The 24531-nt window shown below is 43.7% G+C and overlaps 1 protein-coding gene across 2 annotated transcripts in view; it reads right to left on the bottom strand.

Annotated features, from left to right (window-relative positions):
* flt1 (fms related receptor tyrosine kinase 1) overlaps positions 1-24531 on the bottom strand; it is a 75670-nt gene that overhangs the window by 37074 nt on the left and 14065 nt on the right. For both annotated transcript variants that reach the window (XR_014600158.1, XM_084049114.1), the window contains exons 5-11: positions 23792-23957; positions 23446-23582; positions 22142-22316; positions 21749-21866; positions 20401-20570; positions 19674-19821; positions 7472-7595 (exon numbers count right to left, since the gene is read on the bottom strand). Coding sequence is in view for 1 of the 2 variants with exons in the window: in XM_084049114.1 (XP_083905240.1) it covers positions 7472-7595; positions 19674-19821; positions 20401-20570; positions 21749-21866; positions 22142-22316; positions 23446-23582; positions 23792-23957 (1038 nt within the window). In the remaining variant the exon portion in view is untranslated. The remainder of the gene's footprint in view (positions 1-7471; positions 7596-19673; positions 19822-20400; positions 20571-21748; positions 21867-22141; positions 22317-23445; positions 23583-23791; positions 23958-24531) is intronic.

Raw genomic sequence — 24531 nt, forward strand, 5'->3', positions numbered from 1 at the left:
CCTTACAGCCATTCGAAGTATCGTATCCTATGGAGGTAGTGGCTATTGATTTTCTCACATTAGGTAGGCCGAATGACGCATGGCAGAATATTCTTGTAGCAACCGATTTATTCACCAGGTACAGTTGGGCTATTCCAACGCGTGACCAAACTGCGCCCACGACTGTCCGTGCGCTTTGGACACATATTATTCAGCCATTCGGTTGCCCGGCTCGTTTCCATTCGGACCGAGGCCCGAATTTTGAATCCGAATTAATGCAGCAATTGTGTCATACATACGGTATTACTAAGAGTCGCACCACCCCTTACCACCCAGCTGGTAATGGGGGGGTGGAGAGGTTTAATCAAACACTGTTAAACATGTTGCGCTCTCTAGATACTGATCGCCAAGGCAGATGGAATGAACACTTACCTGAGTTAGTACACGCTTATAACAATACTGAACATGGTGCGACAGGTTATGCGCCTGCGTACTTAATGTTTGGTCGCCACCTGAGGCGTCCGGTAGATGTAGCATTAGGAGTACCGTTGTCACAAAATCGAATGGGAGTGGGAGATTGGGTGCAAGATCACCAGAAACGAATGGCCACAGCGTATAGGACAGCCGAGAAAAAAATGGTGCATATAGCAGGACAGCGTAAACAGGTCTATGACCGCCGAGCCGGTATGCCACCATTGTTACCTGGAGAGAGGGTGTGGGTACGAAACCGGAACCGACAGGGACAAGGTAAACTGGGCCCATGGTGGGACCCAGAACCTTTTGTGGTATTGGAGAGGGTGGGGGATGCGGGCCTAGTATACAGGATCCGACCTGAAAAAGGAGGGCGAGATAGAACGATCCATAGGAATGCATTAAAAGTGTGTATAGCCCCCAGGTCACCGATGGAGAGCCCCGAACCTGCCCCAGTAGCCGAACCGGTGGGACCAATATGGCCGCCTTATGTAGGGTTTTTCCCCGGTCCTAGGGAACCTGAAGGTCCGCGGCGCTCTGGAAGAGCGAACCAAGGACAGCCACCTGAGAGGTACGGGCATGACGTTTAGAACCAGTTGCCAGGGACTGCCAACGAAAAAGTAGGGGGGAATGTGACAAGGGTGAAATGAGGGGTTCTTAAAACTTTTGTAATTTGTTTTTATTGGTGCTTAATGTGTATAATTGCCTCATTTAACCCCACCATCTTATTATTTTTGTACCAATTATTATTACGCACTGTATTGTTTATAATTGTTTTCCCCATGATCCCCTGGTCACATGTATTGAGAGACATTGAGTGGCAGAGCGGCAGTCACGCGGTCACGCCCAAGGCCACGGTCATGGCCAATGTCCCCAGACAGACTGTCACCACGGACAAATGAAAGAAGAGGGAGGTGTGGTTTGGCAGGTACAAAAGCGGAGGCGGGACCGTTTGAAAGAGAGAACAGAGCACCCAAGTGACAGAGGCGTCAGTGAGGAGAAGGACAGCAGAGGGGAAGGTTGTGCCGAGACACGGAGTAGAGGAGTGCATAGATGAAGTAGACATACCAGCCACCTAGGAGTTTGGAAGCCGAGGTGTGCCTACATTCAAAGGAGAAACCAAGAGGAGAAAGCGATCGAACCGAAGGGGAGGAAGAGGCGAGTGAGACCAGACCATATGAGGAGCGCTGAGACTGGAAAGTGGCGATAACGTTGCATACGCAACCAACTCAGCGCCAGGTGTAAAAACCTGGCTGGCGAGTGAGTATTCGAACAAGCAACGTTGAATCCCTGTATAACCACTGCCTGAGACAACGCAAATGTATCGTGTAAATGCACAGTGAACTGGTCTAGATCTCTATAATTGCAGGCGGAGAGAAAGAAGAGAGAAGACGACTGGCCTCAAACCCTTTCCCATCTTACCCCCATATATGGACATGCAGCATTACCCCTGAACAAACCGTGTTGAGTATCTTGAAGCACTTTATTGGCACAGCACTTTACTTGAAAAGTATTTGTTGCACAGAAACCCCCCATGCTAAGGAACCCTTGTGATTAAGCCCCGCGTAATTTGCACAACTTTATAATTTATTTTATAGTTGTTGTGTAGATTAATTGTGTTTTGTATGTTTATATAGGTTTTATTAGTATAGTGTTTATTTGATTGTTTTTAAGGCATAGAAGCCAATGTATTAGGGACCCAATAAATATGACTTACCTTTTTTGATACACTGTATTCGTGTCCAGTTTCTTAAAGGGATATTCTCATGCCAGTGTTGTATTCTCAAAACCAAAAGTATTGAAACTTACCAGTTAACCTCGAACCTGTGAAAGCCTGAAGAAGAAGTTAAAGTGTATTCAAAGGGGACTTCCCTCTATAACAAAAGTGGCGTAGTCGACAAACAATTAGTTCAGATAGGACTCACAGTAATTACGCACCCAGCACTTTATTGTGCATTTATATTTTATTGTTGTGAGTTTTATTCTGGATTATTTATTAAAGGAGAAGAGTGCAATAGTACAAACAAATTGCAAGTCAAATGTGATACAATTTCGGCCCTGTTCACATACTCCTCCATGAGTTCATCATATATAGTCTCTTTTTTTCTGTCCACGACAAAGACTCTCTTCACCAGGTGTAGTCTCTCACAGGCTGACAATCCTAGTATGGCCTGCACATCCCTGGGTACTATGATAAACGATAGCTTATGCACTTTGTCTTTGTGTGTCACATTGACAATGCATTTTCCTTTGGTATATCTGCACCTGCATAGGCTGTCACTTTCATGTTTGCTCTATGTATTTTTGGTCTGGGTCTTATTTTCATGAAATCAGTCTCTGACATGACATTCACATTTGCTCCAGTATCCAATTTGAATGGAAGATGTATGTCATTCACTTTCAGTGTAGTGATCCAATCATTTTCTCCTTTTTCATCATCATTTACAGCATCCACGTAGAATTCCTCTACTTCATCCTCGTCATCAACTGCATCTACCTTGCCTCTCTGTGCTTGGTTCTTGCAGCAACGGGCATAATGGTTGTCTTTATTGCAATTATTGCACTTTTTCCCATATGCAGGACACTGCTTAGGTGGATGTTGTGTACCACATCTAGTGCATTTCTGATTGGCCATTGTATTTTTGTATGGTTGTCCTGCCTCTTTTTTCACATCAAAGGTCTTATTTTTGTTGAATCTGTGTGTGTCTTTTTTCACTGCATCTACATTGCAACTAGTGTCACTTAACAGCTCTTTAGCCTGAGATCTCACTGTCTCTGCAGCTCTACACAGTGCTAAGGCTTTCTCCAGGTCCAGATCTGACTCTCTGAGCAGTCTCTCTCTCAGACCATTATCTGTGATGCCACACACAATCCTGTCCTTTATCAGTGATTCTGTCAATCCACCGAACTCACATGTCTTGCCTCTGTTTCTCAACTCATTCACATACTGATCAATGTTTTCTCCCATTTTCTGCACACATGTGAAGAATCTGTGCCTTTCAAACGTCACGTTGCGTTTTGGAATGCAATAAGCCTCAAACTTTTCCATTATTTTGGGTAGCTTCATTTTATCCGCCTCAGTAGCAAAGGTGAAGTTATTGTACACTTCTAGTGCTTCATCTCCCACGACATGCAAGAAAACTGATGCTTTCATTTTAGCACTCTTTTCATCAGCTCCAATTGCAGCTAGATACAGTTCAAAACGCTGTTTGAATCTCTTCCAGTTTTCAGCCACGTTACCTGTTAGCTGAAGAGCTGCTGGTGGACGTAAAGCTTCCATTCTTGCTCCGTTTACAGTTCTCAAAGGTTAGTAAAGTTGTCGTCTTTTTCAGCCGTTTTTTTGCATCAGCTTACATTCCTCGAATTCCTCGGATTCCTTTTTTCTCCGTGGATTCCGTGTATCGTTCCAATTTTCAAACTCTTCTCTTCCAAGCCAGTTCTGACACCATGTATTACTTTGTGTTTGTGGGTTCATTCAATGAAGACACGTTATTGAAAGAGTAGAGGTTCTTTACTGGTTGAATCTTGATAGTGGTTACAGGAGAGGCACAACAACAACAACGTTCACTGGCGGGCTTTCAGAAAAGAAAGAATGATATCCTTGCGCATGCTCTGTGTGTCCTAGCTAGGCATTACTAGTCAACGGATGTACTGATCAACACAGGCAAAAGTAATCGAGTAGGCAAAGAGGATTTGCTCATATCATTACAGGGGGGGGGGGTAGCGTTCGGAGCAGAGGCGACAGACAGCTCCAGGGCCGAGCAACCGTGGTCGTCTGGCTCCCGAGACTACACCCCCACCCTGAGTCTCGCCCGTGTGTAGCTTCTCACCCTCTGCTCTCTGATGAAATGGCAGCTGCTTTTTATACCCAGCTGAAGCTAATCAGTCTGGACTATACCATTACTGCACCATTCACAGGGTTGTTCTAAGACATTACAAATATCTAACTAAACATAAATACATGTACATAAATAGCCTTAAAACACAAGTATTATCGTGAACTACACCAGTTAAACACCAATTCCTTCACACTACAACATCATTTACCACTCACACCAGCACATCATAACCCCCCGGCTATCCTAATATGGTCCAGCCCCATGCTGAAACACACAGGCATTGTTAGGCATTCAATCCATCAATCAGACCTTAACAATAAAACTCATATTGCACCTCGTCTCCATTGCACCTATAACACACATTAGACTTGCCCATCATGATTGTCAATACTTTGACTCCCCAGGTGGAACTCGTTGGCTGAGTGGCCATCTCAGTCAAACAGGGAACAAGTAAATGTATTAAACAATAAAATAATGGCTGTGCAAAATACGCTGTGCAAATTACTAAAGTGCTAATACTTTGTGCAATGAAATCAACTTGGGTTTACAATATATGTGCAACATTTGTAACAGAGGTCCTCTCTGTTACACAAGCGCTTATCTATTATTCACCCAAAGGTCAGAACTGAAATAATGTTTAATATTTGTGTTACTTATGTATTACTTTATTATTAGATTACTATTTTTTATGCATTTGATGTATTATGTGTATTATGATGTATTATCTTGTGTCCTTGCTTACTGTAAATCGCTCTGGATTAAGAGCGTCTGCTAAATGCCTAAACTGTAAACTGTATAATTAATATACATTTTGGTTGAGCAAATCCGCCATTATGCATGTGTTAGGTAAAGAATAAAAGCATATATGTAACTTTTTTTTAATGAATACATTTTTATTTTGTCCAATCTGTATGGTAGAGTGTGTTAACACGATATAACTTATACACTTGGGGTGGTTGTATTTTATCTCCCTGCTCTTCTATTGAGACATTTAGATCCTGTCAAAGGTCATGTCTCACCTAGACACAGGATCTGACACGACTTGATGGTCAACATTCAATTTATCCTCTGAGCAAGCAGGCTGGCCCTAGCTCAATGGTAAAAACGTCAGCACTTGCGCAGGAAACCGGGTTCAAATCCGGGGTAGAAGAGGAAAATGACATAGTGCTGCTTCACTTCACATATGAATCAGGTTGATAAAGTAATGGCAGCTACGCACATGTAATATTAATACCATAATAATGAATCATATGAAATATAATTAATAATATATTATTAATGATATTAAGGTTTGTTGTTATAGAGACTATGATAACAGCCCGCAGTAAGCATGACAAACTGCAGGCACAGAGGTGGAGAGATATAGCTAATAATACAAGTAGAAAAATATAATAAAGATAAAAACAAGAATTAAAATAACAACAGGTTATAATCTGCACTTGGACTGAATGCGGTCGGGTGATGCATAAACTATTAACTAGAAAAGTGTGCTCCTAGGAGCGCAGATCTCCTGGCAGGCTGGGTTGCCTAGCCAGCTGGCTGTCAGTTGTGTTGGAGCGGCAGTCAGGACACAAGGATGCAGCGGGGGGAAATAGAGTTTGTATGACAGACTGTGAAACTGTTCGCGCTTGTGGCGCCCCACCCCCCTATGGGCAGAAGTGAAAGCGGTTTTGGAGGTGCCATATGCCATAATGATATAATGGTGTATCTTGGTGTGAAATTGGCCTCGCCCAAAAAATACAGGCAAACGATGATGGAGTATCAAAACACTGTTTGATGGTCATTGTCTCATGACTTCCAAGACCATTTGCACCTAAGTTGGTTGGGGAAAAAATGAATTTCTGCAACAAATAGTGGCATTTGTAGCATTTGTGGTGGCCCTATGGGTGGAAGTGAAATCGCGTATGGCTCATTGTTTAGAGGCCCTGCCCCTCATTGTGTGATTAAAATGTACCCGTAAAATCTGGAAGCGGTTTGATACATCTCGATCACATTACTGAAGAGTTAATGTGTACCAATTTGTGTAAGTGGACTAAAGTTGTAGATGAAGTGTTTTGAAGAAAACACAAAATGGCTAAAAATGTTGTCAAGCGGAAATGGCCGTAGCCTATATGGGGAGTTGTGCCATGATTCCAACTTTTGACTGTGGCTAGTGCGACTGTCTCTCTCTGAATTGCGGCTGGCGTCACCGCAGTAAAAATAGGCCACGTTTACCTCGTCCGGTCCTTTTTGGGCCAATCACGGCGTTCGCCCGCGTCCACGTGTCGCCAGTAAAAATCCACCCGATCCACATCCACTTGTTGCAAATGAAATCTCTTCCCCCCCCCCGTCGATTTGTTTCCAATCAAAACGCTCCGTCACCCGTTCCATTCCATCCATTTGCTAAATCTATCGTGTATACTCTTAAAGTACTTGGATGAATCACTGGGGAGAAGCACAAAAAGACGGGCCTGTTGCATTTTTCATCTTTGCCACGTTTGTTTTCCTTTTCTTTCTCTCTTTCTTCTCTTTTTTTCTCCTTCCCCCTTCTCCCTTCTACCCCCTTTCCCCTTCCATTTTTGTGAGGCTGTCGCCTCATAGCTAGAAGGTCCTGGGTTCGATTCCCGCCGGGGACGTTGTGGGCGCTGGGGGCGTGTCTTCTCCTCCGCGTCATCAGCGCCCATACCCTAGGTGGGGTTGGCGAAAGCCAAGGGCCTACTCTGTGTGGAGTTTGCATGTTCTCCCCGTGTCTCCTGGGTAGTTAATACCCTCACAAAAACAAGTAGTAATCCTGGTCGCTATACCACCTCCCCCATGACAGCCGGGGCGCCTGATGGAGGGGAAGGGAACTGGTTGGAATAACGTGTTCCTTCCACGCGCTACGTTCTACCGGGGAAACTCCCCCCTGTCAGGTGACAAGAAGGTCAGTTGGCTCTCATGCATTGAAGGAAGCATGAGCTCGGCCCTGGCCTCCCTAGGCTGTGGGGGACTGGTGTAGCGCTGGTGTAGGGCTGGTGTAACGCCCAGGATCACTTAGGAAATTGGCACCAGGTGAAAAAAAATGGGTTACAAAAATCGCGGGATAAAAATGTTTAAGTAAAAAAATAAAAATAGGCTACATAACTCCTTGCCCCGTGACATGGTCGTGTGTGTGACAGTAAAATGATCGATCATTTAGGACAGTGTGTAATTGTTCCACTCACCTTATTCCTCCCTTGAAGCACTTCCTGGCGGTGTGAGACACTCAGGATGTGGTTGTGTGTGGACGTGCCGGGAACTCTCTCTCTCACAGGGCTCCAGAGCGAGGACGATGTCGGACGCACACACCTTAAAGGAAGACACAGACAGGGATGCTCAGCTGTGTTGACACAGCCTTGCTGCTACACTACTGCCAGGTGTGTTTCTGCATCTTAGACAGTGTGTGTGTGCGTGTGCGTGTGCGTGCGCACGCGCGCGCGCGTGTGTGTGTGTGTTCCACAGCTGTGCGCCGCAGGAGGAAGACAGGGACCTGCACAGTCAGTTACCTTGATTGTTGTGACGTTCTCTTCATCTCACTTCCTTGCAGCGATCGCTATCAAAATAATTTTTATCATATTATCCTGTGGACTCATAATAACCATTACCCATGCACCATGTTATGCATGTCGGTTGGACACCTGACAATATAGTGAATCTTTGGAGCGCTACGTAATCCCTGATTGTTCATCTAATGTTATGAGGGATGCAGAGGTGTTATTGTCATCCTGTAGATCAACTTCCTTCCATTCTTAACAAATCATCCCACCAGGGGTGTCCCACCTGGGACACATGAGGTGTCCCATTCAACACAATAGACTCTCACAAGTTAAGAATCCATAGATTACACATGACGGGGCCTAGTACCATGGGAACTGGTGTTTGTTTGTTCTCTGGGAGGTCGCTGCCTGGGGGATATTCTACATACCACGTCATGGTGAATAAGCTGAAAATCACACAGGAGCAGAAGAACCCTAGGCTTAAAATTCCAAACACTTGTCATTTTATAATATACTACAACTATGGCTGTGGGCTATGCCATTAGCTGTGATGACACACACACACACACGCACACACGCACACAATTTGTGTCTTCCACCTGTCTAAAGATAGCACAGCTCTGCATTTGGTGATTAACATGGTGATCGGTAGCTGACCCAAGATAGCCTTACACACCAACTTACTAAATGGGAGCAAATTCATACACGTTGTGAAAAGGCTCGAACGGCCAAGGCTCCAAAGACAGTCAGAGATGCATTTTGGGTTTTTTTATTTCGCCCAACTCCTCCATCGAACTCCAGTGCAAGAATTTATACATGTAGCAACAATAATACTGGCCTAAAAGTCAAAAATAAAGCAACAAGAACAATAAATAAGCATTTAAGGCAAACACGTATAGACAAGACCCAACTGGATAAAAGCTCTCTTCAGGCTAAACCTTGATCACACAAGGCCCTGTAGCTCTCCCCCAGGTATGTTACCTGTGTTTCTGCCCATATCGCTACCTCTCTAACTACCTACAGTACCTGTCTGCCTCTGCAGCCTCCATTAAATAGGGAGTGGATCCTACCACAGGACACAGAACCAATTCGCAACAATTCCAAATACTTCCATAAATACTCCCCAGAGCTTCCCCCGTGCTACAGTATAAAAGTAACCTAAACATTCCTAATGATGCGTTACAATCAAACAAATATAACTTGGGGTAAAGACTCAATGATAGTTTAAATAAACGTAATACTCCTAAAGCATATGAAACACCCCTCCTCCACAGCACTTGGCACCTTCCCAATCAAGGGGATTGCCACCAGCAGTGTAGGAGAGACAACCAGCAAACAATCAGTGAACATTTCATTATCAATACACAAGTTTAAAACCATTAGTCCTTGCATAACTTTCAATGCAGCCAGATGTGTGTATGTGTATGTAGGGCACGGGTTGCCCCGTGACACGTAATTAACGCTTAATTAATGATTAACTCATACATTAAATCACCATTGATTAATGAATTGATTAATTAATCATTAATTCCTGTTAATTCTCTCCGCCAGGAGAGTTTGTTTTCACTTTCCAAATATGACACACCGATTGGTCAAGCCTCACGTGACACGTGACAATACGGTGAAATACTGTGATCTGATTGGCTAGTGACGCATAGCGGTCTATAAATACATGGCGTCACTTTGACAGTGTCTGCGCCACTGTCAAAGTGAGGTAAGACAGGAACCATCACGAAATGGCTGAGAAATGGTGGATACTGTAACAATTAGATAGGATACATAATTGGACAGATAGGACAGATAGGACACTTATATAGACAGGAGGGATATGACACTTACACAGACAGGACGGATAGGACACTTATACAGACAGGAGGGATAGGACACTTATACAGACAGGACGGATAGGACACTTATACAGACAGGACGGATAGAACACTTACACAGACAGGACGGATAGGACACTTACATAGACAGGACGGATAGGACACTTATACAGACAGGAGGGATAGGACACTTACACAGGTAAGACAGGAACCATCACGAAATGGCTGAGAAATGGTGGATACTGTAACAATTAGATAGGATACATAATTGGACAGATAGGACAGATAGGACACTTATATAGACAGGAGGGATATGACACTTACACAGACAGGACGGATAGGACACTTATACAAACAGGACGGATAGGACACTTATACAGACAGGACGGATAGGACACCTATACAGACAGGACGGATAGGACACTTATACAGACAGGACGGATAGGACACCTATACAGACAGGACGGATAGAACACTTACACAGACAGAAGGGATAGGACACTTACATAGACAGGACGGATAGGACACTTATACAGACAGGAGGGATAGGACACTTACACAGACAGGACGGAAGAGGACATTTACACAGACAGGACGGATAGGACACTTACATAGACAGGACGGATAGCGGCCTATAAATACATGTGTCACTTTGAAAGAGTCATAAGCCAGATTCCAATACCGAAAATCTCGGCCACTCGCTCACTCCCACTCGGTCACTCCGACTTCGAAGTAGGGTGTGAAGTAGGGTGTGATTTTTGTTAGAATTAGAACATAAGAAGTAGAACATTCCTAGAAGTAGAACATTCCCAACATTCCCAACACAAGTCTGCTGGCGGAGAGTTGTGCTCCGAGGAGCACTTTTTCTAGTTAATTATGAAATCACTATCACTTAACCAAAGTTAATATATCATTAGTTAAGGGCCACACTTGGTGGGTTTGTAGATCTGCTTTTTTTCTGTGGCTTCTATGCCCAGGATGAGTGGTCATAGGCGGATAGGAGTAGCGAGGAGAGTCGGTCTCTGGTGGTGTGTTCCGAAGTTTCCATGTGGTGCATTACTGGTGCATTAGTGTGTGAGGCTGATGGGGGTCTCCCAAGTTGGACTGGTTCACTGGATGGACCTAGGGGGACCCTCAGGTGGGTCATGGTTTTCATCATTAGTCATTAGTTAATCATTACTTGCCAATCATTACTTGCCAATGGCCGCCATGCCAATGTTATAATCATTATAGCTTGGGCGGCAGTGGCTCAGGGGTAGAGTGGCCGGGTAGAGTGAACTGTAAACCACAAGGTTCCCAGTTCGATCCCAGGCTGGGGGGCTCCCCCAGAGTTTGTGTCAAAGTGTCCTTGAGCAAGACGCTGAACCCCTAATTGCTCCCGATGAGCAGGTTGGTGCCTTACATGGTCTCCTCCGCCATCGGTGTATGAATGTGTGTGTGAATGGGTGAATGTAATGCACAATCTATGTAAAGCGCTTTGGATAAAAGCGCTATACAAATGCACCATTTACCATTTATTACTTAATTCATTATTATCATTAATTCATTATGTTTTACTTAACATTTTCTTCATAATAAGTTACTTCATTTTTGCATGTCAAAGTAAACCAGTACATTTGAAACAGGTGCTCTCGTTTTGAGGGGTGAGACGGAGCGAGCGGGAGGCTTTGATGACTTACCAAGTCATGGAAACGAGTCAACGACATATGTATGCTGAGATTGGAGAATTGACAGTTAGTTAAACGTGCCTTCAGCTATGCTATACCCCCTCTGATTATAAATTTGTATGTGGACAGTACTATCCATATTAAAGAGGAATGATGACACACGCTGACAAAATGCTGACTCGCATGGTATATATATATATATATTTATTTTTATTTTAAAGTGATCTATATATAATATGTTTAGAGGAGATAAAAAAAAATCTTCAATATATGTTTACTATTACTAGGCAGATGGCCGAATGATTCCCCCTTGGTTATGCAATACCCATTGTACCTGTTGTTAGAGTACCCATTGTACCTGTCTGTGTGTTTGTATCCATTTTATGCCCATATGGAGATCTCTATATCTGTCCCTGTGTCCCTTTTATGCTCAGACTATAAAGTTCCTGTCAGCCATGGCCAAATATCCTCCAGGCCAGTCTATGACATCAGTATTATGATGTCATATTGATGACATCAGGGCACTAACGCCTGTGCAATGGAGCCAGGGGCAGCACGGACTCCCCCACCCCCATATATCCTGCTCAATGGTTTGATCCATTTGAACTGGGGGCGGGACGCCCCAGGGTCCGCATTGACTGTGTGAGTCTCACACACACACACACTGGAGACTGAGAGGAGACTTGTAATGGAGGAGAGACGCATTGATGCATTGCGATTGTGATGCACTGATGCATTGTAAAAGTATTAAGTAAGAGACGTTTAAAAACGTAACCTGTCTTTACCACCTCACGTGAATTAACTTATCCCCTGAATGATTCATATTTAGATCTTAGTTGGAAAACAACTGCCATAATAATGGCATATCAACTTGTTGGCAGTGCTGTTAACTGCATCAGGGATATAAACACACAAAGTTACAACCCGGAAATACAAAAAACATGTTGAATTGGGAAATTCGAAACGGACTGTCCAATACACATTTTGTAATTCAGTAGCCTTGATACAAGACTGTCATATATTATGACCTGACCGTCTTGATCCAAGACCAGTAATTTAGTAAAGTTTGCATAGGTTTACAACAGTAGTAGGCTATATGATATGATTGAGTTCCCATCACTAACGCAAGCCTAGTAGTCAGAGAATATGTTATCAACTGGAAATGATGATAATAAATAGAGTTGTTTGGACGTTGGAGGAGCATCCACTGACATGGTCATGTACAGAATCAACTGGCCGCCATGGCAATGTTATAATCATTATAGCTTAGATATGGCTTAGATATGTGCGTGCAGAAGCACGCTGCGGTGGTGTGGTGTTGTGTTGAATGTACAGTAGCCTATCAATGCTTAAGCCCCGCAGTTAACCATGTGGGCATGTTAATTATTTTTAAGCCAACTTCAAGTACTCATTTTAGCACCCGAAGGCACGCAAACATAATGTAAAGACTATGGCCAATACAAACAAACAGAAGTGTCTCGTCCACTTTTCCATCTGTTGTCGTTGCATATGGGATATTGAACATTACTTATTATACCTCATTTTGTGAAGCAATGGTTTAACTGCTACTTGGAGTTAGAAAACAAATGGTGAGTTATGAACAGAACTGACTATGGCTGGAGGTGGTCAACATGGCCAACGTGAAATTGCTCAAAGACTCAATATTTTGAGGGCAAAAATAAAAGGGTACTCCATTATATGATGATTTGCAGATTTATCAATCTTTTTTTGACAACAGCCAATGCGACTGGGCATATCACTCTCTCGGGCCCTCGTCGATATTCACGCAGAATTAGAATTCGATCAGTCGGACGGTTCTCAAGGGGGGGGGGGGGGGTGTGGGGGGCACATGCACGCAGAGATTTTGCGCATTTAGATGTGCATATTATTACTGAAAAGGTTTGTTTAGCCTGTCTACAGATATTCCCTCAGACAGCTGTATGGTATCTTTTTTCCATCAATGTGATATATAGCAGCCACTAGTCCTCATTTATTACTGCAACTGGTTTCCTGAAAAAGTGTCTTTTTCATGTGGATTGCACTGAGGGCAGTTATCAAATTCATGATAAATGCGTTTTTGAGGCATCTGTGGTACACCAAAATTGCATGGGAGTAATCAGCCCGAAATATGACTTTCAGACCAGATGTTGCTGCAACTCCCAGCAATAGAGGAATGAAACTCCCAAATTCAATAACAATGACTTGCAGCCATGTAGAACTTGGTGGAATCTTGGGTTGTATTCACCTGGGCGTGATTTAAGTCCAAATGTCATAAACGTGGGATTTTGAGACCCGTTTCCTCATCATAGTGAATGGAATGACTACATGTGGTTCCTCACCCACTCACAGTGCACAGATAAAGCAATAGATACAGACAATATGAGGAAGATAAACAACCCAATGTTCGACCAAAGATCAACATCACTTATATCACATATATAACATCACATCACCTATACAATCATTTCATCTCTCTACGTTGGTGTCAAGTCCATTTTGAAATGTGTTTGTTTTTCTCTCCCTGTGTGCTCCTTCTCTGCCTGCCTGCAGGCGTTTCTTTACCTGTCACCCCGCCTGTCTCTCTGCCCATCGGCCCCCCCTGCCTGTCTGTGTTTCTGTCTGTCCTCAGACTGTGATGTACCCCTCCCTGGCGTGGACACCTCCCCCTCCCATCCTCCTTTGCCCTGTCCCTCTGATTGCTCTTCCTCTTGGCAGAGATTAGCGTGTGCCTGTGTCCTGTAGGAGCGGCGCACCCTGAGCATGACACCAAGGGCCCTGGCACTCAAACAGGCACGTACAGCAGCCTACATACAGCAGAACATGCTCTCATGCACACACTGGCACACACACACGCACACCCTGACCAGTTGATGATACTCCCACGCTTCCCAGGAAAAGCTCTTTCTCAAACACGCACACACTTACACTACACACACATACACACGGAAAGACACGTTAAATTTTGTATAACGAAGTATAACGGTATACGAAGTGTACCGGTGTTGCGTGCTGACAATAGCAGATCCACAAGCTCACAACGTGTCACGGTGCGACGCATTGCGAGCTTGTAGATCAGCTATTTTCAGCACAATACTGGTGCACAACTTAATAAATCAGGCTACACACACAAAGTCAGAGAGAGAGAGAGAGAGAGAGACAGACAGACAGACAGACAGACAGACAGACAGACAGACAGACGTACGGATAGTCATTATGGTTAGTATAGCATGTGGACATGAACAGTTAGAAAGCAGAGCAGAACACGTAACGTCCTCACAGTCATACTGGGCTCACATTCACACTGGGTTCAGTCATACAGTGTGTGACTGGTGAGAGGCTGAGCGGCCGCCTGTTCGATGTGATGCGGAGTAACTGGGAATGATTGAGCCGTCCTGACTTCATGTCTTCCTGTCCTGCCCCGTCGCCTAAAATACACCTAACTTTAAGTACTGTCCCTGTCGGTTCCCGTCCCAAACCCCCAAAATAAACATACACACGCCAACGCACACCAACGTAAGACAAATTTAATGTACAAACACCCACAAATGGTATAACACATACATAACAAAATACATCTTCATTTTCATACACGTCAATTATTGTCATTTATCATATGTAAGTTAGTTGTATAAAATTATTAAATATTAGATTCATATATTACTCATAGATCATCTGTATACATGGATTGAATCACATTGGGATAGACCCGTAGAATGGGACACTTGTGTGGAGCTCATAGACACGTATGCGCACGCATGCACACGTGCGAGCGCGCACACATACACTTCACACGCGCGCGCGCGCACACACACACACACACACACACACACACACACACACACACACACACACACACACACACACACACACACACACACACACACACACACACACACACACACACACACACACACACACACACACACACACACACACACACACACACACTTCTTATGCATGCACACTCATGCTCACATAATATACTCACTTGTACACATGCTCAAATTGACTAATTACACACATGGCACTAAGATGGCTTTCTGTATCACATATGCACAGAGTTGATCTGAGGGAACTTTCATTATGACGGTGACAAAACATATTTTGACACACAGACAGATATGACAAAGTGACACTGAATGACATTGAAGAACATACGATGATGCAGGGTAGTCAGTAGTCTCTGGTAAGGGGACAACTCCTACATGGTAGGTGTTTGTCCACCGTTGAAGTCTTTTTTTAGTAGAGAACTCTAGGTATCCCATAGTGAACAAAACACAAATTGTCCTTTCTCCTGTCTGCCTGTCCAAAGTGTGCATGTCAGAACTACAACTCGTGGCTAAGATTGAGAACGGAACTCACAGCTTTTGTGGATGTCGTAATTAGCTCAGGGTGGCAGGGCTTTTTGGACAGGAACGGTTCATGCACCCATTATAGTACCACTCTAGGACACAAATAAAGCAGCTCCAGAAATGTGGCTGGTGTGGCGGATGGAATTGCACTTTTTTTCTGGCTCAAAACGTCGGAGAAAAGTTAGCGTAGAAGCTATATAAAAAAAAAAGACAAGCCGTGTGGGCAGGGAGCTTATAACAAAGTTTGGATAAAGTGGGAAATAAATAAATAACATAAGCAGACATCCTTTATATCCTCAGTGCTGTGGTATTTGCTTTCACTCCTGTTCCTCGTTTTCTTGTATTTCCATGCGACTCCTGGTCATCACTGCTCAGCAGTGGTCCCGAGTCAATTTCCCACCCCAATGGGTGCCCAACACCAGTTTGGGGTCACAGGGTTGTCACATGGGGCTATAGCGGTGTCACTGAGAGTTCTGGCTTCCATGGAAACAGCATTGATGGGTTTGGTGGAGGGGGTGGGTGGCTGGATGGAGGGGTGGTGGTGGTAGGAGATGCATGGGGGGGGGTCTACTGATGAGGGGAGGTAGAGCGGGGTGGAGGGCAGGGCTGGCGAGGGACGGGGCTGAAAAGGTATGCACGGGGGGCAGCAGTGTGTGGAGGCAGGGTGGGGGTTGGTGAGGGGCGGGGGGTCGAGGGGGTCTCAAGAATAGATCAAGCTCTTGAGGAAGCGGACTGTGCCACGTTTGAAGACGAAGGGACAATCACGCTGCTGGGAAGCGTCTCGCGTCGGGGAGGAAGCCAAACAACGAGAGGAAAAGCGCTCTGATTTTCGCACAGGAAGCCCAGTGCGCCTCCTGCCCGGGCCAGATAAGAGCGCTGCGGTTCCCAGGGCCAGACCCAGGGGTGGACCCAGGACTTGGGACCTAGGCCCCCTCAGCTTGGCCCAGCCTGGCCCGCCGTTCCTGGGCCTCCTCCGGCACGCTGTCAGGCTCGCGGCGCAGCCGAGCTGCAAAGAACAAGGGCCTGGTGAGGATCCAGCTAGTCACTCTCAATTACCAAAGTCTAATGTGACTACATTTAATACACTCATTTGAACCAGAACCAGAGCAGAGCTTTCCGGAGGACCCACCATGAAAGAGGCTCAGTGTAATCTGTAGGGGCTTCATTATTGATCATAATCTTAATCATACATACAGTACGGTCCCTTGGGACAGAAAAACAGAGCCAAGATAAACTGCCAACTACACCCCTTGACTTTCCTAATTACACAATGAATAACAGAGTTAAACTGTTTGTGTGGCAGTAAAGACATGTGGTGTAAATGAACACAAGCATTTCTACAAAGTTCTTGTTGTGGCGATTATAATAATGGGATTTTCTTTCTGTCTCAACACAGCAAATTTCAATTGAACAATTACTATTACAAGCTCACAGGGATGTATTTACTTCATTGCCTTGTAGAGACAAGATGCACATGTAGATTGTGGAGAATGTGTTTGTGGATACACAGTAGAGCCCGACCGATATACAGTATTGGTTTGGCTGATATATCAGCCATTATTTGACTTTTTTGATGACATCGGTATCGGTATCGGCAATTATGGACCAGATATATTGTGATTTTTAACCACTATTTTGGGCAGGTCATTATATATATTTTCATACGTTAAATTTTTAACGTATGAAGAGCCCTACTATGATACGTTATCAAGACCTATTGATAACGTATCAATAGGGCTTAAGTGTTTAAATAAAAAATTCAGTTCATGTGTGTATTCTATATTTACTTGATTGCTTGTTCATTGTATAATTGAGGTCCATATATTGAAGATGACTATATACTTAATAAAAAACTATGTACTATTATTTATAATTATTATTTATGTTCTTATAAGTGAAATGTTTTCAAATATAAACTTTAATCAAATCCAATGTTTCCAAGACTTTTCTTTTTCCAAAATATCGGTCAAAACATTAGTAATCAGTGGTCTAGGACTCTCCAAAACCGGGTTCGGCATCAGACAAAAAAATCTGGCAATCGGTCAGGCTCTAATACACAGGGGTAACGATGTCGGAAGTGTCTAGGTGGGGCGCCATGTGAGAGCTCTGGGGGTTAAGGGTCAAGTACACTGATGATGTCACCGCGTGTCTCAGAAGAGGAATAGAACATGGGCGGCTCGTGTGATGCTCTCAGGTAATACTTAACCTCTCTGACTCTCTGTCATAACCAACACAATAAGTGTCTGACCTCCCAGAACGACTCAATCACGTTTGTTCCAAGCGCTTGCTTGTGTGTGTGCATGTACTGTAAGTTATTGAATGTGTGTGTGTGTGTGTGTGTGTGTGTGTGTGTGTGTGTGTGTGTGTGTGTGTGTGTGTGTGTGTGTGTGTGTGTGTGTGTGTGTGTGTGTGTGTGTGTGTGTGTGTGTGTGTGTGTGTGTGTGTGAGAGTGTGTGCACACGTGTGCGTGTGTTTGGCTAAATGACTATGCCGGAGCATCAATGGGGCTGGCCAATTTCTCATGAGAAATTTATATATAGTGCGTGTGTCAGATATATAAAAAAAGCATCACAGGATGCCGTGTGCAATCACAATAATAAACACTGGCCTCTCACCCTGCGTCTTCCACAGGAAATTCATTAAATCATAGCGTTTGATTTGGAAACTAACAAATGGTGTCTTGAGAGCACGGAACTGGCATCGATTGAAGTGTGTTTTTTCTCTGCCCTTTCAAGTCTGAGATGTCAGTGGATGCACACGCACGCACGCACGCACACACACACACACACACACACCCACACACACACACACACACACACACACACACACACACACACACACACACACACACACACACACACACACACACACACACACACACACACACACACACACATATATATACTTGACAAACATATAGGAAATGGCACATGGAGAGTAAGGGAACAAATATTTGGGGAAAGAGTCACATAAAAGCATCTGCATGGACACAAACATGATGAAATGCACACACATGTAGACCCATTTACACATGCACACTCCCACACATGAAAGGCCCCCAAAGGCATCTGTTCTGGTTACAAAGGAAACCCTGTCTGGACACACGCTGAAATAGACAAAACATGTCTCCATTTTCAAGCACACGCGCGTTAGTGCACACACATACACACACACGCGCGCGCACGCACAAATAAGAAAATACATCATTGTTTTGTCGTGCATATCAGTCTGCTGAAACCCAGCATGTAATAACCCTGTTGTTTGACTTAAATGACTGACAATATTATTCATAGCCCTTGATTGCCACAGTATATAATCTATAAAAGAAAAAGAAACATTACAGTATGTATGTGCAGTATATATATATTTTATATATATATATATATATATATATATATATATATATATATATATATATATATATATATATATAATAAATGCGTGTTTGTTTGTGTGTGTGGTTTATTAGCAGTAGCTGTTTTCTTACAGACCCTTACAAACTGTGTGTGTGTGTGTCTGTGTCTGTGTGTGTGTGTGTGTGTGTGTGTGTGTGTGTGTGTGTGTGTGTGTGTGTGTGTGTGTGTGTGTGTGTGTGTGTGTGTGTGTGTGTGTGTGTGTGTGTGTGTGTGTGTGTGTGTGTGTGTACAGTTCCCCTTTACATTTGGCATTGACATACAGTACATCCTGGGTTCTCGAAGTTTAATCAATGTATCCAAGACTACGAGAATGGATTAAAACATTTCCTTACAGATTAGGAAGTGCCACTTTAAACTAGCAATGAATGTTTAAAATGGATAATTTATCAAACATTAGTCAGTTGACAGAAGGTACAGTATGGAACACAATGGAGTAAGCACTTGACTAACAAGGAAGTGATGAGTACAGTATTGTGAATTCTGAGTGGGATCTGCTTTTAATGTATATCATTTTAACGGCAAGTTTTAACAAAATTTGATAATATTATTTAGACACAATTTGGATATGAGATGCATGTGAATGCCAGGTGAAAAAGGGAGCCTAATAAATGTCTGTTAGGGCTACGTACAGGCCTTTGGATGGACAGGGATGCCAGCGCCACTCGATTTTTGGATGGGGAACTCCACTAGATGTGCAGTGTAGCGCGTGCCTGCTCCCCCTTGGCACAGTGCCTGGGTCCTGTACCGACACTGCCTTCTCCCCTATTTGTGGACTAACTGTAAGGCAACATGCGCGCACACACACACACACACACACACACACACACACACACACACACACACACACACACACACACACACACACACACACACACACACACACACACACACACACACACACACACACAAACCACTTAAGCCCTATATACTTTGCCATACAATGAATAGCTAAAATTGCCGATCTACAAGCTCAAAATGTAATGCTCATACTGTTGATCTGCTATTTTAGCTATTTAGGAAAATTCTGGAAATGTTTTATTTTTTTTAAAGAAAGAAAATCTTTGAAAATGTGTCCCAAAATATGAATGCCAGGTTGAAAGTTTAAAAAAACATTCATTGTGTACTGTATCAAAGAATTGCTCAATAAAGAAAAACAATTCTTCAGGCATATTGATGGCTGGAGAAGCTGCCGGACCGAAACATACAGTGCATATACTCCACCAACGCATCGGTCACAAAGATTTTATTCAGTTGTGCAAAATACTTTTATTCCATTACTGTAGGCCTATAACTTGCAAAGTTGAACATGCACAGTGATAGAGTCCATAAAAGTAATTCATAACCCCATATTCTTACCGTTGACCACAAGTGTAAGTGTGAGATTCTGGTAGAGCTCATATTTTTGGATTCGGACCAGGACAGTGTACTTCCCCGCATCCTCCTCTGCCACGTCCCGGATCACCAGGGAGCTGCCCTCCACGCGGTACCGGGAACACTGCTCTGCTGCCACTGTACCGTCCTTCAGCCTGGCAGGAGAAAACACACACACAGAGAATCTTTCAGCACAGCCACAAGTCTCAGAGGAGAGTGAGATGTCGATGCTGATAGATAGTACTGTGGTTTAACATTGGTTGCATTCGGAAATACGCTCTGAGAATCTACTCCGATTTCAGAGCGCTCTGGTTTTGACATCACAGAGTGCTCTGATATCGGTTAATGTATGAACAGTCGACTGGAGATACTCATGACCAACGTTGCCCTTTTCAGCTTATGAATGAATTTGTTACATTCAGATGTGTGTTGAATACTGTCTGCAACCAATGCATTTTGCAATTACTTTCTCCTCCCTTTTCAGACCAAAGAGTTATAATATATCTAGAGAATGGACGCCCCCGCCCCCACCTATTCATTTCAATGAAAGTTGCTCACAAGCGCATGAAGCAACCGAAGTACCTCTTCTTCCGGGATTGGCTCCAACATTGCAGCCAATAGAGCAGGCGCACTAGCGTTTCAGACGATTGAAGCATCCATAGTAGCGTCCTAAATACGATAGTCTTGCAATCTTCGGTGGCTTCAATAATCCTCCGCGGTTCTGGGGACTTGGTTCAGACGCTCGGGACAACGCAGCTTTTCAGTCAGACTGGTAAGTGTGCGCACTGCGTGCTCCCAGAACAATGTTCGAATAGCAACACACTGCTTAATTTCTGAACGACCAGAGAGCACTTCATCGCTCTCAGAGCGTATTTTACGAAATGTACGTATTGATAGTGCAGTATATCATACAACTAACCATAGTACACACAAAGGCCATTTATGTCATTCTCTGGAGGGTATGATAAAAGTCCAAAATTGCCACCATGTGAATAGTCAATTGCCACTCTTCCTCTTGAGAGGAGTGTCTCTTGTATATTATTCCTATAGTGAGAAAAGTTAATAACTCACAGCGTAAAGCCGCTGTTCATACTTATCTGTCAACCTTTTGTCAGTTATCACACTTGTTCTATATTCTCAATATTGTAAAACCTGCTGTGCTAAATGTATGAAAGGTGCTATATTAAAAAAAGTATTGTATCATTACTATAATTAGTTGATATTATCAACTTAAATAGATATAAAACAATATTGCATATTCATTTAGCACTTCCAATGAGCTAGATCACAAAGTGGTTCGATTTAAATATCATTGGATGACAGGAGTTCTTACCAGATTACTTCTGGAGCAGGAAAGGATCTGAGTTTGGGAGAGAGACGGTAGGACTTCTGTCCTGCATGTACCTCCAATAAAGATCCATTTCTGGCCTTTAGTCGAATAAATGGTCGATCTAGAAGGGAGGGACACACACACACACAAAGCCACACACACATTTTGCTTATATTAGTGAAATGAGAACTGCAACAAGAGCTCAAGGTCGTACGGGAATGTGATACTGTACATCTTGGGTTACAGGTGCAGCAGTTATTGTCTACCACAGACAGTGATTCAGAATGTGTGGGTGGAATGTACAACAGCTGTAATGACCATCCTCAGGGCGCGATTAATTATGTATTTGGAAGTCACGAGTGCATTTAAGGGTGTGTCACCAAGGAGGATGCTCACCATAGACCACAACGTCGACACTGCTATCTCGCCGGATCTTCTCGCCACTGCTGACTCGACAAGTGTAGCGGCCTTTGTTAGAACGCTGTAGCTTGGGGACAGTGAGGATACTGTAGAACAGCATGTGGGTTCGAAGGTCAAGGATACGCTTGCTAAATGAGCCAGTGCCATTTTCCTGAGGGTGGAAAGAGACGCAGACAGATAAAAAGATCAAGTCTCACGTCAAAAGACAATTTGTCATATGGCATTTCCCACTAACTTCTCGTGTGGTGTCACAGTCGTTGTGTAGCTTTCAATAACCGTATTGGAGCAAATATACGTATTAGTTGTAGGAGATGTTTGGCAGCAGGATACCCTTCATCAATGTTCAAAGTTAACAATCGCAAATGAATTATTCTTTGTTCTAGAGGTCTTCACTGGTCTACCTGAACCGATAATACCCGACAATGAGCGAAACCTGTGTGGGTCCGGGTCCGTCTTTTATTACGGTCAATCAGGTCTGTCTGGGAGAGTTGAGATTCTATTAATTCAGTGCCCATGTCCGTTTATTATTATTATGTGTAATACCCGTTTGGATCTGAGGAGACCCGTGCCATGAAGTGCTGCATGATGATTAGGCTGACCTGGGATCAGATTACTGCAGCACAAAATAAAGGGAAAAAAGGTTTTGCTGCACATGCGTGCCAGGCTGCCAGCTCAGCTCAGTGAGTGAGGAAAGCGCATCTAACTATGCCTCCATGGGATCAAAGGTGCACACCTTGTGCGCGATCATGGATTCCTTCTTCATCAAGGTGAGAACATGCACATTAATTGTCTCTTATTGTTGGCCACTATGTACTGTAGCTGCCAATTTCCATTATGGAGTAGCCTATAATTGCAGAATCTACTTGTAGAATGGCATTTTTAATAGCAAGTGTAATTATTAGGTTTGTCAGGTCCCACCCAGCAGACGGGGCGGTTCTTTGATATCTTGGAACAAATCGGATCTTGGAACAAATTTCACGGGTTCAATTATGGTTCTGGTCCAAAACATGTCAGAACCAATCGGATCTCTGAACTAATTTAACAGGTCCATTAGGGTTCGGGTCCGAAACCAATCAGATCTCGGAACAAATTTCGTGGGTCATTTTGGACCTGTGAAGACCTGCTCTTCTTTGTTCTACTGCAGTCTCCCACAAAGCAGAATTCCCATAAGACTGCACTATACCAGGCAAACAAAACAAAACAGATTTTCAAATACATGAAAACCAACCAGTAAAGCTTTAGTGGTGGACTAGCTCCACAGATATGAGTGTGGTTCTGACCTTTCCAGGGTAGTCCCAGCTGATGTTGACTCTGGTGTTCAGCTCCCCTGTAGCGGTGCAGTTCAGGGTCAGTCTCTCTCCCTTCAACGCCTGCACTGGTTCACTGGTGTTCAGATACACATCCATGATTTTACTCACTAGGACAGGAGGGACAGACATGGAGATACATGTGAGTCAAAAATAAGAAAATATAAATAAATAAATATTGAAATGTATAATTCTGACAGTAATAATACCTCCATATATTATTATTGTATGTCATAATTGTATTGTTGAGTAAATTATGAATATTCATACAAAGAAAATTTGGGAGTCCATCATGTATGGCTGCAGACAGCACACTGACCTGGTCTGTGGATGAAGTAGATGTGTGAGGAGTGTGTGACATCATTAACAGTGGTCAGGCAGAAGAAGAGGCCAATATAAAAGTATGTAGGACTGCGGATGGTGAAGCCCTGCTTGCTCTTCCAGATAATGTTCCGCTGGTCTGGGATCAGTTTGTGGTCAGGGTACTGTGGGGAACAAGGCAACAGTCAACAGCCATTCCTTCATAACCACCATAGACATACAACAGTGAGATTGTCCTAAAACCACAATCTACTGTAAAAAAGCATTATGAACTCAGAATAACCTTGCTGCTATTAGATAATCAAAAACAACTAAGAGAGATCCACTGTCAAACAAAACCACCCACCACAAACCACAATGTTCTGAAACAAAAAATACGTAAGGACGTGGTCGGGAAACATGGCAACATGAGCAATACCAACAAATAACTTGTGGTCACATTTGTGGATGACACGGCGGGGATAGGCCTGATCACAGACGACTATGAGACAGCCTACAGGAGAGATGTTGTCCCACCACAAACCACAACGTTGTGAAACAAGAAATACATAAGGACCATGATCGGGAAACATGGCAACATGAGCAATACCAACAAATAACTTGCAACTTGTGGTCACATTTGTGGATGACTTGGCGGGGATAGGCCTGATCACAGACGACGATGGGACAGCCTACAGGAGAGAGGTGGAGAACCTGACACAATGGTGCCAGGAGGACAACAACCTGGCTCTCAACTTC

This window comes from Gymnoscopelus microlampas, assembly GCF_963454915.1.
Source record: "Gymnoscopelus microlampas genome assembly, chromosome: 22".
Taxonomy (NCBI): domain Eukaryota; kingdom Metazoa; phylum Chordata; class Actinopteri; order Myctophiformes; family Myctophidae; genus Gymnoscopelus; species Gymnoscopelus microlampas.